The 17373-nt window shown below is 44.3% G+C and overlaps 1 protein-coding gene and 1 long non-coding RNA gene across 12 annotated transcripts in view; one reads left to right on the top strand and one right to left on the bottom strand.

Annotated features, from left to right (window-relative positions):
- Positions 1 to 17373, top strand: part of SACS (sacsin molecular chaperone) — a 143706-nt gene that overhangs the window by 89768 nt on the left and 36565 nt on the right. Inside the window, exon 1 of one of the 11 annotated variants that reach the window (XM_053311820.1) lies at positions 15434 to 15596. The exons of the other annotated variants lie outside the window; for them this stretch is intronic. Coding sequence (XP_053167795.1) covers positions 15595 to 15596 — 2 coding nt within the window. The 5' untranslated portion in view covers positions 15434 to 15594. Of the gene's footprint in view, positions 1 to 15433; positions 15597 to 17373 lie in introns of those variants that run through there. 11 annotated transcript variants of the gene reach the window in all.
- Positions 8469 to 15156, bottom strand: LOC128351852 (uncharacterized). Its single transcript, XR_008320084.1, has 2 exons — positions 15031 to 15156; positions 8469 to 8807 (listed from the first exon to the last, which is right to left on the bottom strand). It is a non-coding gene; the product is annotated as an uncharacterized LOC128351852 (long non-coding RNA).

The raw sequence follows: 17373 nt of genomic DNA, 5'->3' as shown, positions 1-17373 counted from the left end.
CTTTTAGGAACATAGGAAGTGGCCATATACTGAGTCAGACCATTGGTCCATTTAGCCCAGTATTGTCAAGTCTAGTCTCTTTGAGATGCATCAGCAAGTCACTACTTACATTCAGGAGAATCAAGTCATGTGCTTTGTCATTCTGTGAATCCCACACTTCTTGTGCAGCTGTCCCTTCTGTTGGTCATGGCTTTGTAAAAACTCCATCAATCCCTTAACCATCAAAATAGCTTGGGGAAGGCAGCACTGCTCACCTCTGGATCCTTGCTGTCTGTCTAACTCACTCAGCTGCACCTTTAAAAAAAAAACACTCCACTGCAGACCCCTTGGCCCATGATGCTGTTGGGTTTTTATGATTATTTACCTTTGGGGGTGGGGAGTGCAAAATATTCTAGCAGAGTGCTGGGGAAAGCTTCCACTTCAGTTAGAGTGTGGAGTCTAGTTGTTACAACTATTTAAGGAACATACATGGAGATACCTGTAGAGTCTAAATTACTTAATTAATTTATTGGTGAAATACATTAGGATAGGAAAGACCTAATCCTATCCAATAGCTACATAATGAATAAGGAGGGGGGAGAGAGATATGTTTCCATCTTCTCTCTAGGAGGAAAGGAAGAAGACTGACTCAACTCAGGAAGTACCAGAGGAGTCAAAGCAGAGGTCATAGAGTAGAGGCAAGCAGGGGCAGGTAAGGAGACCCTCACTAACAACCTCTACATCCAATGCCCCTAATGGTCATTGGGATAGTCAGTGCAAAAGATAGTGATTTCACTATCACAAAAATAGTGATCTCTCTCTTGAAAATAGTGATATCCGAACTGTAGTGCACTCTCTGGTAACCTCTAGGCTTGGGTACTGCAATGTGCACTACGTGGGCTACCTTGTATGTAGTTCAGAAACTTCAGTTGGTTCAAAATGCAGTGGCTAGATTGGTCTGTGGAGTGTCTCAGAGAGAACATATTATTCCTATTTTAAAGCAATTGCATTGGCTACTAATAGGTTTCCGGGCAAAATACAAAGTGCTGGTGATTACCTTGAAAGCCCTAAATGGCTTAGGACCAGGTTACCTAGGAGAGCGCCTTCTTCTGAACGATCATCAAGAGAGGTCCGTCTCCGAATGCCACCGGCTCATCTGGCAGTGACTCAGAAGCAGGCCGTCTCTGCAGTTGCTCCTAGGCTGTGGAATGCATTCCCTATAGACGTTTGTGGTTTAACATCTTTGCCAGCATTCAAAAGAGCCCTTAAGACCCATTTTTTCAGCCAGGCTTTTAGTAATCTCTGAATGTTTTAAATTTTCTAATTGCTGTTTTTTTACCGTTTGTTTTATCTTGTTTTTCTTGTGTTTATTTTTGTGAAACACCTAGAGCCTTTGGAGTCATGTGGTATATAAATTGAATAAAAGGTCGGTGTTAGGGGTGTGCGAACTAGCTCGACCTTGAGCTGGATTGACATCAAAGCAGTCAAGCCCTGGGCCAAATCCCCTGGGCAGGCTTGAGGCCAATTCAGGGGTTCTAGTTTCAAAAAAAACTTTTTTTACCTTGCTACTGGAGAACACTCCCCCCCCCCTGCTGTGGCTGCCGTGAGCACCCCCTGAGGGCCTCAGAGGTGGTAAGTCCACCATTACAAAAACAAAAATACCCTGTCCCTAGAACCCCCAAACTGGACCCGAACTAGCTCGAATGTGAGCTAAGCCAGGGCCCCTCATTCAGGGTGCCACAACCAAAATTGTCTGGTTTGGTTCAAGCCCGGTTTGAACTCAAACTGAACTGGAGAAACTGGTTTTGTGCACATCACTAGTTGATGTCCCTGGAACTCCATCTCCAACCTCACGCTGTCTCCCTCTCTCCTTCTTACCAATCAAAATTTTCCATGGAAAACTCAGTCCTCACTTGAAGTTGTGATGTCCTCTGATCAAGAGTGAACAGTGTGTCAGTGAGATGGTGAGGCAGAAGAGATAGAACCAAGAGTTAGCCGTTGCTCAGCCAGTTGGGGCCCCCCACCCTCAAGGGCATTTGTCCCACCTAGCTTAATTATAGCTATACTAGCCGACCCCCACACAGAGCATCTGTTCGCTCTTTGGGGCCACCTACCTCTCCCCAACCCCCACCTGCCCCAGTCTCTGGCCAGGCCGAGTGCCGAGCCCAGGCTGCCGGGCTGAGTGCTGCGGCCGGGCCGAGTACTGCCGCAGTGGCCGGACCTGTCGCCACATCATGGCCGGGCCCGCCGCAACCTCTTCACCCTGTGGCCGGGCTGGGCCCGCCACCACCACGCTGCCCCACATCTGCGGCCAGGCTGGGCCCGCCAGCTGCCGCCTTGCATGGCCAGGCCCACCGCTGCCGCCTTGCATCCGGCTGGGCCAGACCAGGCCCGCCGCCTCGCATCTGCCCAGTCAGCCAATTCTCCTGGGTGCGTCAGCCAATCAGGCGCCTCCGCAGCACAGCCAATCAGCTGGGCTGCCGGGACGCATTTTCCCTGGCACACCCAGGAGAAATATATCTATAGATCCTTGATCACACCCTCCTTACACATGAGAGCAAGGGATGAGCTGTTTCCCAACCAGCACCCGGTGGATGGCTCACCCACCCAGGGACATTTGACCCACTTTGAGCCTTAGGCAGGCAGGAGAGAAAAGGAAACAAACCTCAGGGTTTCCTAGCTAACATCTTGATGTTTTATAAGGAGGTTATTCTCATGGTCTGCCAAAATTGGGCTATGGGAGCCTAGCCCGATTTTGGCAGACCGTGAAAACCACCGGGCTCGCAGCTGAGCCCGGTCTCACAGAGGCGAGACCCGCTCAACTATCCCTCCCCTAAGCCCAGGTTAGTAGAGTGAGCGCTCCGCTAACCTGGGCTTTCTGATCGTGAGTTGCTGTGGTGCGATTTGTATACAGCTAAATTCATTTCATTCCTGTAGCATCTCATTCCCTTAAATAAGGCTCTGCCTAGGCAGGAGAGCTCATCTTGTGGTAGCAAGCATGAATTGTCCCCCTTGTTAAGCAGGATCTTCCCTTGTTTGTATTTGAATTGGAGACTACATGTACGCACTGTAAGATATTCCCCTTAGGGGATGGGGCTGCTTTGGGAAGAGCATCTGGGAAGAACATCTGCATGCTTGCATGCAGAAGGTTCCAAGTTCCCTTCCTGGCATCTCTAAGATAGGGCTGAGAGAGACTCCTGCCTGCATCCTTGGAGAAGCAGCTGCCATTCTGTGTAGATAATACTGAGCTAGATAGACCAATGATCTGACCCAGTATATGGCAGCTTTCTATGTAGAGCGTCTTGCAGTTTGATATTCAGACATGACCTTCCTGTGCTTTCCTCTAGGCCCACCCTATTGTTCTCCCCACTGTTCACTAGCTGTTCACGAGAACTGTTTGCTTCAGTATGGGCAACTCTAGCAAACCTATTACACAGCATTTTTATAACTGAAACATCAAAAAGCAAAGTATGACAGGAGTCTATGTAGATATTGTTTCTACTTCTGTGGGATGCTTTTAAGGCTGATGGGTTATCCAGAAAGGAAAAAATCAGACATACAGCAGATGTTCCAGGCCACTGCTTATGATATTGATCTGATTAAAAAAACCCTATTATCTCAGACCCCGATCTCTAGTCTGCTGTGCTGTGATGCGCTTGATTCCACTGCAGTGAAAAGACGACAGATGTTCTCCTCTCACCCCAACAAGGATTCAATTTCCCTTGTCTAAGAGCTAATATACATTATAAATCCATCTTGCAGGACCTTTCAGGATTTTTCAGTCTGGGGAGCTTGTATAAAAGTTTTATGGGTTCTGTTTGACAAAAAATAATCTGTTCACATTGCCAGAAAGAGTAAATTCTGTACACACACACACACACCACACACACACACACACACACCATGTTGGAAAAAGTAACTGATAAGTAAAATCAGTTGATTGATTGATTCAGTGCCATCAAGTCAGTGTTGACTCTTAGCGACCACATAGATAGATTCTCTGCAGGATTATAGATAGTAGGAATAGATAGTGTGGGGAAATCGTGTCATTTTCTTCCCGAAAAGAAATAAGTTATGATTTCAAAATTGTTCCCTATTTGTTGAAAACTGTTCTTTCAACAGTTAATGATCATTCAAACTGTTCATTCATTCACACTGAATAAAATGTGAACCAAGCTGATACAAACTTAAAATACTGATACATGTATCATCATATTTTATGTTCCCAAAATTAAAATGTAAAAGGAAAAAAATACATTTTTGTGAAGGTTCTTCATACTTGTTTAACATTTTTGATAAAAGAGTCATAATATTAACAATATTTACTATATATTCCCAAAGTAAGGTAATTTTTAAAATGAAATTTGTATATAATTTTAGCATTTTTATGGTGAACCACTTTCTCACAAAGAATGGCTGCCATGATGAGGAAACTGGCTCAGTGTAGTCCCATTGAAATTAAAATCATTTCAGTGGGTCTACTTTGAGTAATTTTCTTCATCATGAGCCTATTATTATTGAGAATATTTATATAGTGCTTTTCAACAAAAAGGTTATCAAAGTTATTTACATAGCAAAAGAAAATAGCTCACTCTACTAACTGAAATCATGGGGGAATTTAAGAAAATAAAATATGATTTCCCCAAGCTGGAATTGGTCCAAGTCACTGGCCAACATCCAAAGCAAGGAACCGCATGTGGAATGAGCTAGCACAAGAGGATGGCTTAGTTGCACTAAAAATCATGATTGTGCATGAGCACTCTTGTGCAAAAGTGCTATAACACTCTTGCACAGAAGTTCCCATTGAAATAAACGAGGCGTGCCACAATTGCACAACTGTTGTGAAACCAAAAGCTTATTTCCAGTAGTGCACAGTAGGCTGGAATGCAAGCTAGCAACAGATTGGCGCTAGCAGTCCTTCCACTCTGGATCCAGTAGCTCTGGATGACAGACACTGACCATAACAAAGGAATTCATTGATGCCATCATTAGATTTACCATGAACACACGTGACAGTTGTAAAGCTTGTGTTTTATAAAAGGCTAATCAACAGTTGCAGGAAAATTTATGGAAAGCATTGTCAAGGATAAAATTGTCAAGCACATAGAACAGGCCCTGCTGAAGGAGAACCAGCATGGTTTCTGCAAAAGGAAATCTTGCCTCACTAACCTTTTGGGATTCTTTGAGAGTATCTACAGGTGTGTGGATAAAGGTGATCCAGATTAAGGTGATTGACATAGTATACCTGGACTTTTAAAAAGCTTTCAACTAGGGTCCTCATCAAAGATTCTTGAGAAAACTTAGCAGTCAAGGGATAAGGAGACAGGTTCATATAGCAATAGCAATAACATTTATATACCGCTCTATAGCCGGAGCTCTCTAAGCGGTTTACAATGATTTTAGCATATTGCCCCCCAACATTCTGGGTACTGGGTACCAATAGTACTAGGTACCAAAATCTGGGTACCAATATGTGGATTGGTAACTGATTGAAGGACAGGAAACAGAGGGTAGGAATAAATGGAGAGTTTTCACAATGAAAGGAAGTAAGAAGTGGGGTCCCCCAGAAATCGGTACTGAGACCTGTGCTCTTTAACTTGTTTGTAAGTGTTCTAGAAGTTGGGGTAAGCGGTGAAGTGGCCAAATTTGCAGATGACACCAAACTATTTAGGGTAGTTTGAGAGATTGTGAGGAGCTCCAAAAGGATTTCTCCAAACTGGGGAAGTGGGCAACAAGATAGCAAATGTGGTCCAATGTTAACAAGTGTAAAGTGATGCATATTGGGGCCAAAAAACACACCCCAACTTCACATAGATGCTGATGGGGTCTGAGCTGTCAGTGACTGAGTTGTCAGTGACCAGGAGAAGGATCTTGGGCTGATAGTGGACAGCTTGTTGAAAGTGCAAATTCAATGTGCAGCAGCTGTGAAAAAGGCAAATTCCATACTTGGGATAATTAGGAAGGGGATTGAAAATAAAACTGCTATTATAATGCCCCTATACAAAACTATGGTGCGGCCACATTTGGAGTACTGCGTGCAGTTCTCATCACCGTATGTTAAGAAGGACATTGTAGAACTGGAAAAGAGGGCAACCAAGATTATTGGAGCCTAGAGCACCTTCCTTATGAAGCAAGGCTACAACACCTGGGGCTTTTTAGTTTAGAAAAAAGATTGACGAAGGGGAGACATGATAGAGGTCTATAAAATTATGGATGGTGTGGAGAAAGTTGATAGAAATTTTTCCCCTTCTCGCTTAACACTAGAACCAGGGGTCATCCCATGAAATTGATTGCCAGGAAATTTGGGACAAACAAACGGAAATACTTTTTCACACAATGTATAATCAACCTATGGAATTCTCTGCCACAAGATGTGGTGACAGCCTACAGCCTGGACGGCTTTAGGAGGGGTTTAGATAAATTCATGGAGAACAGGTTTATCAATGGCTACTAGTCTGAGGGCTATAGGCCTCCTCCAGCCTCAGAGGCAAGATGCCTCTAAATACCAGTTGCAGGGGAGTAGCAGTAGGAGAGAGGGCATGCCCTCACTTCTTGCCTGTGAGTTTCCAGCGGCATCGGTGGGCCACTGTGTGAAGTAGGATGCTAGACAAGATGGGCCGGGTGTGACCCTGAAGGGCTTTTCTTGCGTTCTTATGTAGTTAATTATTCAAGGGTAGCAAGTGTAGCATAATATGAGCTAAGAAAACTGCTAAGCAGGATAGTAAATTCTATACTGCATTCTGTATGTACAATGTAGTATGGTGGACAGCATATTAGGCTTGGATAGAGAACCTATTCTCAGCCACAAAGCTCACTGTGTGGCTTTAAGCATGTCTCTCAGGTTACGCTGCCCAACGCAGAACAAATGAGTCAGAAACTACAAGTTCTTTTCTTAAGTTCAACCACTGACTTCCTGTGCCACACTGAACATGTCACAACTTCCTGTGCAAAGTGTGTGGTCATGGCAAAAACCAGGTGTATCGCAGTGCAGCGTAAGCCTGCTTCTGTTCTTTTGATTCCCAGCTCCCCACCCCTCACTGAAAATGTTATCAGCTATTATGGGAACTGACTCAAGAATCTCTTTTCCCCTGCCCCCCGAACAGACAGGTCAGTGTCAGAGCTAATAACCCTGATTATCTGTGTATACAGAGACTTTTCTCCCTGTACACCACCTTTTGCATTGGTGGTGTACAATAGGATAACCACATTCATATGTAACAGCAAACCGCAGGTAGACAAACCTGACATTAATTTTTGTAGGTTGGAATCGCATTGCAGACGTTCACTCCAACTGTAGCCCAGCAACCTTTGCTTTCAAGGCAGGGGGGCCACTCCCTCTTCTTGCTCCGCCAAGTCCACATGCTGGCAAGCTCCCTCCATAGTGCTCATGTCGCCAGATTGTGGGCAAGGCATCAGAACGTCTGCAGGGTGGCAGCCATTGGCCATGATCTTCAGGGGGGCATGCCGAGAACGACTGTGCCTTTTTGGAATGGTCTGCCACCCTCAGCAGGGAAAGGACATTTAAATCCCCTGCTAACTTGGCAAAGAGGCACCTTTTAACGTGGTGAATCTCTTTATTTAGCAGGGGGAGAGTAATTGGCCCTATCCACCCACAGCACAGTATCTCCAGTGACTGTTGCTGGTATCTATCTTTTGTTTCTTTTTAGATTGTGAGCCCTTTGGGGACAGGGATCCATTTTATTTGTTTGTTATTTCTCTGTGTAAACCACCATAAGCCATTTTTGAAAGGGCAGTATAGGCCATGTTCCTGGACGGGTCTGGGCAACTTTCTCTATGATTTGAGTTCCAGAAACATGAGTAATACAAAACCCAAATTATGGCAGCTTCTGCATTCGGACATAACGCTGTCGCTTTCAAACCTCAGGTTGGAGCAGCAAAACTCACTAGAAACCAAAGGTTCAAATTGGAATTTGGCAAGGGAAACTGCAGGGCGCTTTTGCTGTGACTCTGAGGTTTAATGCATTTGGACGTACACAAATTCCAACCTCTGCCCCACTCAACACCGGTTTGGCGTTGCATGTGAATGAGGCCAATATCTGCATTCACTCTTTCTGGGTCAAGGCAACAATTTTAACCTCAGCAGCTCACTTAACTTGTAAATAACTCAATATCCGATCAAAAGATACTTTATTCTGTCATAGGAACATAGGAAGTTGCCTTATACCAAATCAGATCATTGGTCCATCTAGCCCAGTATTATCTACCCTGACTGACAGCAGCACTCCAAAGTTTCAGGCGGTATCCTTTCCCTGTCCTACCTGGAGATGTCAGGGATTGAACCTAGGATCTTCTGCAAGGCAGAAGCTTCCACTGAGACAGCCCCGCTTATATACTCAGAAATTTTAGGATATCTAGGGAGTATATACTGAACACTTTGTATGAAACAAAGTATATTGTTATTGCTGCAGAGGAAATAGATTTCTTCAAGTACGGGGAGGGACACACACACAAAAACACACAACACAAAATAACTTAAGTAATTTATGCCAGTGCAACAAATATGAAAGGATGCTTTTGTCCCTATGATTATTTCAAATGTAAACACAAAACATACTTACACATCTTATGGATGTACAGCACAATCCTATTCATGTTTACTCAGAAGTCAGCTCCACTGCGTTCCTCAGTGGGGCCTGCTCCCAGGTGTATGCATAGGATTGCAGCCTAAACAGATAAATAGCCTAAACTGCAGTATGTACAAATTGTCATATATAATGCTGCATGACTTGAAAAGCAGCACACGCCAACATTTCGTGATCCACACAGGAAGGTACAGGATTCCTAATGTTGAAAGCAAGCAATCCCTGCTGTAAAAAAAAACCTCAGATCAATTGTGATTTTGTAGAATTAAAATATATTTATTTACTTTAAATTTATTTAATTTATATACACATAGTCCCTCTAGTGCATTACAGCTCAGGATGACAATCTATTGCCATACATTTGTCCCCATCTCCATCACTTCATACCATTACATTGCACCCTTTCAACTGCAGTGCATTTCAATCTAATATTCACTAAGATTGCTGTTCCTTTAAGATGGACGATGCTTGGAACCATAACTTCTACTTATGCATGGGGTTGTAGCTCTGGTAGCGCACATGCTTTACATGCTGTTCAATCCCTGGCATCTCCAAGTAAGGCCAGGAAGGAAAGATCCCTGTCTGAAAACCTGGAGAGGGTTGTCAGTCAATGTAGACAATACTAGCTGAGCTAACGACACCAGTCATCTGTCCATAAGGCAGGCAACTTCATAAGCTTGGCCACTACTGCGGAAATCCATCTTAAATCATAATTAAGAACAGCAGGGATGGAATTCTCTGCAATTTTGTGGCATATCATAAAACCAAGAGACCAATTACCTTCCTTTGAGTTACTACTAACTTTGGTCCTGCACGACTCGGATTTTTTTGGTCCTCCTTTGGGAAGCCATGCACAGGGGTAATCAGCAGCTGTATTTTAAGTGTTACGGGACATGTCTACAAATAACAGACTGGAACGAGCTGGGGGAAGGGTAGCATACCCGTGGGCATTATGAACAAAGAATGGGGGCTTACTAATGCAACGGAACAACTATTGCAGTAAGAGACTTACAACTGCAGATGCTAAGATTCTGCAGTGCTGGCAGGAAAATGCCAATGACTCAGCAACCACATTTAGATGTGAAACAATGCACTGCTTGATGGAACTTTGTGTACAGGAATAAGCAATGCATATATGTCAGTTGTTTATATATAAACTAAGTGTTTTATGTACCCTGGTGGATGTTTAATGCAGAAACTTTATTATTTCAAAAGTAATGCTGAGGACTTCCACAATGACTTTTCACTATTTGAATCAAAGGAAAGTATTGACATACTAGTAAACAGCATATGTCAGAAACTTAACAATCACCTTTCAAGACAACAACATAGACTGAACCTAATTTCTGCATGGCACACATTTATGTATAATGTACAAAGAAAGCAATGTTTTCAGTGAAAAGGTATGGGGGAAATCCAGTTTGTGGTATTGCACTTGAAGACTCACAGCCAACTAAAGCAACTTTATGGGCTCAGTTTTCCTACAATGAGTTCCTGCAGCACCCATTTAATTACATAAATTTGTTTTAACCACAAACTTCCTATTCTCTGCCAGGAAACCTGTTCAGAATAATATTATTTTCATAATGAAATATGTATGAAATCATAGATAGATAGATAGATAGATAGATAGATAGATAGATAGATAGATAGATAGATACACACACACACACACCCTATTGCAGGTGTTTGGTCCATACACATTTATGAGTGCTGAAAGCAGATAGGAAGTCCCATCCCAGCACGTCTCTTAGCAGCATTTGTCTGAAGGGGAAAGCACCATATCCATCATGGCAGGTACTTCCGTGATCAGCAGCCTTCTTAATCTTAAGAAGCGGGGCCCTTCAGTTTTGTGTGACTGCTTCAGGATGAGCTATGGCATGCTTCAGCAGTTAAATTTTATTGTGGTGATCTGAACCAGAGGGTTCCTATAAAGCTGGGGAGTTGTAAAGAAATTGCCACAGAACTTGCCCACCAACAGCTGGGATGGCACTACTTCATAACGCTAAGAGATTAACTGTGTCAAACTCCTTCCCCTTCAGAAACGGAACAGGGTTACGTGACTGGTGAGGAATGAGGATGCCACAGCATTTCAGCATTTTCTTCTCTGGAGATTATTAGACAACTTTCCCCCTCAGAAGCAGAGGATTGTGACTATCTTGAGGGAGTATTCTTCAAGCTGAGAAATTTCTCACTCTTTTTGTTCAAGTCCTCATTTCCCCCCTCCTCACCACAGAGTTCCATAAGCTCTGCCTACCTGCTTGTCTATTAAACTGTACTCTGGTCATGAACATTATGTCCCATTTACTAACATGAGGGCAGTTGGAGAGGTTGGTCCTCTTTGGTTTTTCCCTTCTAATATTTTGAACCATGACATATCTATGGATCACACCAAGTATGCCAGTACCTCCCACTCACCTGCAGGTTCTCCTGTTTTCCGTCCGTAAGGATCCCAAATCTCAGCACAATTGTAAATAGTATATAGATATCTTAATAGTCCAGTGGTCTACTTTATGACCCTATTTATATGCTTTTTGGTCATTTTATTGACAATCAATATGCCTCATCCACATAATCTAGTTTTATGGCTCTATTATGTCCAGATATAAGCCATTTCAGAGCTGGTCAGCCATACATTTTTTATCCCCACAAGCAGTCATGATCATTCCCAAATATAGCTTCATCATTCCACTTAGAATTATTACCCTTACCAATCAGAGGCACACTGCTTCAGTATATTTTTGAGTTCTAAAACATATTCTTAAGACGCAGAGAATGCTGATCAGGGAAACAAGTTTAGCTATCTGAAAATGTTGGTGTTTGGATCTCAAAAATGTCAAATCTCCAATTTGCCATAAAAACGGTATTCAGAGAAGGATACTATCCTTTTGGAATCCAATAATTTGGGTCAGAGATGAACAACTTGCTGCACCCAGGACACACCTGGCCCCACAGCAAGCTTTTTTGGGGGGGCGGGCCGATAGTGCTTCAAATGTTTACTCATAGTAACAAATGTTTGAAAAAGAAAAACATTTTCAGGGTGTAGAAATAGAAACACTGCATCCTTTAGTGTTATATATTTCTTTTTTGTATGTAATGCCCCAACTTGCATGAGGGAGTCAGTTTCTACAGGAAAGTACATTTCAGCCTCCAGATCAATGCCCCCCGAAGGACAGCATACATGTCATCCCAAGAAGAAAAGTGGATTTCTCTATAAATTTCAAGGGAAGAAAAAGAAAACTCGTATACTTCTGCCTCAGTGTTGGAAGGTACATATGAAACTCTCAGAAGGGGAGACAAATGTTAAAATTGCTGAAAATAATATACTCAAATGAGTCCAAACACCAAGGTACTACTAAATTAATGAACAAAACATGAGCTGGTCAAAAGAACTATTGCACTATGCCTCAAAAGGATCTGAAAGTTTACAGGCAACCTATATTGTCAATCCATGGGAAAATCTTTCAACAAAGCTTACATTTTAATGCTTAATTTATAACACATCACAATACTGTTATTATCTGAGAGATCAAATGGTGAGAAGGAACAGCAGCAACTGAAGAACTTCCTAATATAATATATTAACATCATACTTTTCTTTGACAGTTATAGGAACTTTCAGTTCCTTTGAAATACCATTCTGATTTTTCCATAAGAACACAAGAACAGACTTGCTAGATCAGGCCCAAGGAATATCTAGTCCAGCATCCTGTTTCCCACGGCAGTGTGGCAGCCATTATGGAGGCCACATGACTGCGCACATGGCCTCTGTGTGGCCTGGGCCACACAGAGGCCAAGTGCGTGGGCACGTGGGCTCCATAATGGCCACTGGACCGCCAGGTGAAGGCCGAAAACCAGCTGAAGAGTGGCAGAACCGGCCGAGCAGGGCATAAGGAAGGCCAGCGGGGGGAGGGGAAACCTCCATGGACCCCCCTCCCGCTGCCTCCAGGAACTCCCCCGAGGGGAGTAAAGGTAATTTTTTTTTTTTTTTTACAATGTCAAGCTTGCAGGGTCGGACCGGACAGGGGGTGGTCCAACCAAACCTCAATGGTCCAACCAAACAGGTTTGACATTGAACATATTCGATGTCGAACCTATTTGCACACCCCTAGACACCACTCTGATAGCTGAGAACGCGGATGGTCTGCAAGCTCTAGTAACGAAAGTCAAGGAGCACAGTGAAAAAATGAGACTACGACTAAATGCCAAGAAGACTAAATTAATGACAACAGGTACAGCAACCAGTCTCAGAATTGACAGTGAAGACATTGAAGTGGTGGATAGCTTCTGCCTTTTAGGATCGACCGTCAACAGTAAAGGATCCAGCAGTCAAGAAATATGCTGCAAACTAGCACTTGGTAGGATTGCAATGAAGGCCTTGGAAAGGATATTTAGATGCTGTGACATGTCTACACCTACAAAGATTAGAATTGTTGGGACAATGGTTTTTCCTGTGACACTCAATGGATGCCAAAGCTGGACTCTGAAGAAGCAAGATAGAAAAAGCATTGACGCTTTTGAACTTTGATGCTGGAGAAGACTTTTGAGGATACCATGGACAGCCAGGAAAACAAAACAAAAAACAAAAAATGGACCACAGAACAAATCAATTCACAATTTTCACTTGAGGCACAAATGGCCAGGCTCAAACTATCATACTTCGGACACATTATACGAAGATCCAACTCCCTTGAGAAGTCCATAATGCTGGGAAAAGTTGAAGGAAAGAGAAGAATAGGACGACCAGCAGCAAGGTGAGTGGACTTGATTACGACAGCATTGAATGTACCACTCAGAAACCTTAAAGGCCAAACTGAAGACAGATAATCCTGGAGAGAATCTATCTGTGTGGTCGCTAAGAGTCGACACCAACTTGATGGCACTTAATCAATCAATCAGCTTTTTTAAAAGGCCCAGTAGCATTTTTAGAAATATGACTTTTGAGCTTTGTTTTACATGAAATATAGCTCAATGTTTTACAAATACATTTTACCTTTTGCTATGCACACTTGCTCAGAAATAGTATACTATCAAGGGGTGTTAGTTCATTTAAAATGTTAGCATGATATGCCACTAATGAGAGCCTGATCATGTGATTTTTCATAGACTGCATATTAATTTTTTAAGCAGATATTCCAGCAAGGAGCAGCACTCCCCCTGCCCTTCGAGCACTCAGTGTATGCATGTATTTCTGTTTCAAAAGTGCAAACTTTGAAAGATGCCCAGGGGCCAGGGTCATGAAGTGTATACTAAATTTCCCATACATGAAAATATGTACCATTTCCTGCATTGTGCTGTCTCTAGTGTCAAATGTTTTCTGTGTTTGAAGTCTTAAGGATGAAGGCTGATTTTATTGGCTGGCGTCCAGACGAACACTATGCTAGTGCAAAAACTAGTTTTGCTAATTTTGGAACTTAAGTTCCAGATAGTGTTGTGCTGGTGCAACCAGTTGAACGTGTGCAGAAATTTGCACAACGGGCTGCACAACACATTGTGCAAGCAGTTGTGTGATCTTGTCACACAAACTTGTATATTACCTACAGAAGGTCATTGCTAGTGCAACAACTTCATGGAATTCCATAAAGTGTGCACATTTGTGCTAGTGCAACACTAGTCTAGATGTCAGCTCCTGTTCTGCTATCTTTCCTGCACAAGTGGACCAAGAGCACAAGGGACTGTGCAACTTTGAGCATGCACACAGCTATGTACATTTCTTGTGTAGGCACAACTTTGTTCATTGTGCTATGCTGTGTTAGTCTGGATGTCAGTCTTTGTATGGTACACTGCAATGCCTGAGGTATAGTTCTGTATAGCTCAAAACCTTCCATTAAATTCTCTCTGGGACCAAATGGACAATAAATGTATATGACTATATTGTATTGAGCAGAAAATATTGTTCTCTTCATTGCAGATTTGGGTGAAGTCTTCTAGTGAGAGGAAAGAATAGGGTCCATTAGTCAGAGTCCTGGATCTGTCCATGCATGCCATGGAGAGGAGCTGGTATTGTGGCAGCAAGCATGACTTGTCCCCTTAGCTAACCAGGTCACCCTGGTTGCATATGAAAGGGAGACTAGAAGTGTGAGCACTGTAAGATATTCCTCTTAGGAGACAGGGCTCTGGGAAGAACAGAAAGTTTCAAGTTCCCTCCCTGGCATCCAACATAGGGCTGAGAGAGATTCCTGCCTGCAACCTTGGAGAAGCTGCTGCCAGTCTATGAAGACAATACTGCGCGAGATGGACCAATGGTCTGGCTCAGTATATGGTGTACAAAGGTTGTGCATCCATTTGTCTGACAGAACAGAATGGCCCGCTTATTGAAAGAATAGGCACGACATGAGTTGCGTCCTTTTAGCCAGATGCTTATGCGTCTCCGGGCGAAGGGCACGCAGGGGCACACTTACGATTGCTTTTCAGGAGTAATTAACGCGGGGTACAAAGGCGTGATCACCTCGTCTTAGGGATGCAGCGTGGGAGCGCCCACGGGGTGCTTTCACGGAGACAGTCCAGGGGAGACGGTGCTGCAGTGCTTGGCATCTATGACGTGCGCGTGGGTACCGTATACTGCAGTTGCCGCAGTCTGGAGGAAGGGTGGGGGGGGGGAGGAAGGCCGGAGACGCCGCGCTCGCCGCTCCTTTCGCGCCACCCCAGAGGCCACCTGGTCTGGTCTCCCCACTCCAGGACGCCCTTCGCGGCTCGCGTGCGCCCGCCGGCCTCCCCCTTTCTCGCTTCCCTGCCCCTCCTTCTTCGTCCCTCCCTCCTCTGCCGACGGCGTGGCCGCCGTCTTCCTCAGGGCGGTCCCACCCCTTCCCCATGTGCGGAACCGGCGTCGCGCTGTGCGTTGCCGTGGCTGGGCGGAGGAGGAGGAGGGCGGCAAGGCCTGGCAGATGCGGCAGCTAACGGTCTCCTTGGGTAGTCTGTCGGGCGCGGGCGCGGCGGGTTCGAACTGGGCTGGCTGAGTGAGCGGAGGCGCTTCGCCGCTGAGGGGGCCGCCGGCGGGGGCCTTTGAGAGGGCATGTGAGTGTGAGGCCAGGCGGCGCGCGCGGGGGGGGGGAGGGGTGCGTCGGGAGGGGGCTGGCTTGGCTTCCCTAATCCCTTCCCCCCGCCCCCTCCAGGGCTCGGGGGGCGACCTCTCTTCCTTCTTCGGGGCGAGGAGTCTAGCCGGGTAGCCTTCTTTCCCCGGTAGCCGAGTTCGGCTGCTGCAGTCAGCCCTCCCAGGCGTGCAACCTTTCAGGGAAGGGAAGTAAGCCCCGTAGAACTTAGGGAGGCTTCCTTCCGAGTAAGTGTACGTAAGAACACGCTTTCTACCTAAATAAAGAGAGAGAGAGAAGGAAATCAGTTCTAACGGATTTGCTGTGGTGCGAGCTTTTACGGGCTACACTTCGGTCAGAGGGCAGAGAAGGAGGATGGAGAGAGAGAGAGAGAGGTGTGGACAGGAAATCTATATCTGACCCACCGTTCCAGTGAACGTTAAGAGAGGTGTGGATGGATGGATGGATAGGACCATTATCTTCTCACCCCATTTCTTGCACTTCTAACCCAAGCAAACTTCTGCCACAATGAATTTGTTAATATTTACAGTGGTGCAGGACCCATTTCATTATTTCTTGTGTTTTGCAAAATGAAAGTAGGATGGTGGTAGTGATGCTGCTGCTGAGGAAGGTATGTGTGTCTGGCAGTTGCTTCCTGGCATGAAGTACGTACAATGAATGCCCTCATTATTGTGTCCCAGTCTCTAGTAAGTCTAAGTTACTTCATTACCACCCTCAATGACGGGTCAGGATCTGGAAAAAGTGATGCGGAAGGCGGGGAACACTCAAGAGAGTATTGAGGGCAATAGCAGTGCTTGTGAAAAAGAAGGGGTGCCTTCAAGATCTAAAATAAATTAAGGGACATAGAAGAAACACTTCCTAGTTTCACAGGAGCCCCTTATATGCATATCAGGATGAAGGAGAAATGCTTTTAGAAAGAACATGTTCCTGCTCACTTGATCCTTCACTTTACATTCACTAGCCCTGGGATTACTTTGATTACTATGAGTGCTATGTCAAATGGTTGTTTTTAATAAAACTCATTTCTAAAACTCATTCCTGGGATTACTTTGATAACCTGCATTTGGACTTCCCATTGAAAATATCTGTCCTCCCACCCACCCATATGTATTTATTAGGGATTTGCTTTATAACAAAGCCGTCTACAAAATTTGGACATTTACTATAGAAATGTGACAATTTGTTCATATAGTTAGGTACCCTGCCAACCTCTGATTAGCAAGTTTTGGGATCAGTGGGAAATGCTTGACTGACAAGCAGAAGGTTGCCAATTCGAATCCCCGCTGGTACTATATCGGGCAGCAGCGATATATAGGAAGATACTGAAAGGCATCATCTCATAGTGCTCGAGAGGAGGCAATGGTAAACCCCTTCTGTATTCTACCAAAAGAAAAGCACATGGGTCTGTGGGTGCCAGGAGTCGAAATTGACTTGAGGGCATATTTTATCTTTACATGTTTGCAGACAAGTCTCATGGCTTCAAATGATCTGGTGTTCATCAAAAGACATGCGAATTACCCCTTAATTAGTGATTCCATCACTCCCCTTTGTAGTCTAGTGCCTTCTGTTGTTGCTGTTTTCCATCTGTGATTTATTTTGCTTTCTTCTCACCATGTGGCTCGGTGTCATTTCCTTATTTCTAATATCAGTTACTCAGACTTTGAAAATTGTTTTTGTGGTCCAGCTGGCAAGCACTTTTAGTTCTGTTTGCTAGCATATTAGCATGACCTATAGCTCTGAAA

Source organism: Hemicordylus capensis, chromosome 3 (genome assembly GCF_027244095.1).
Source record: "Hemicordylus capensis ecotype Gifberg chromosome 3, rHemCap1.1.pri, whole genome shotgun sequence".
Lineage (NCBI taxonomy): Eukaryota > Metazoa > Chordata > Lepidosauria > Squamata > Cordylidae > Hemicordylus > Hemicordylus capensis.
Note: the sequence above shows the minus strand (reverse complement) of the source record. Positions and strands in the feature narration are given on the sequence as shown.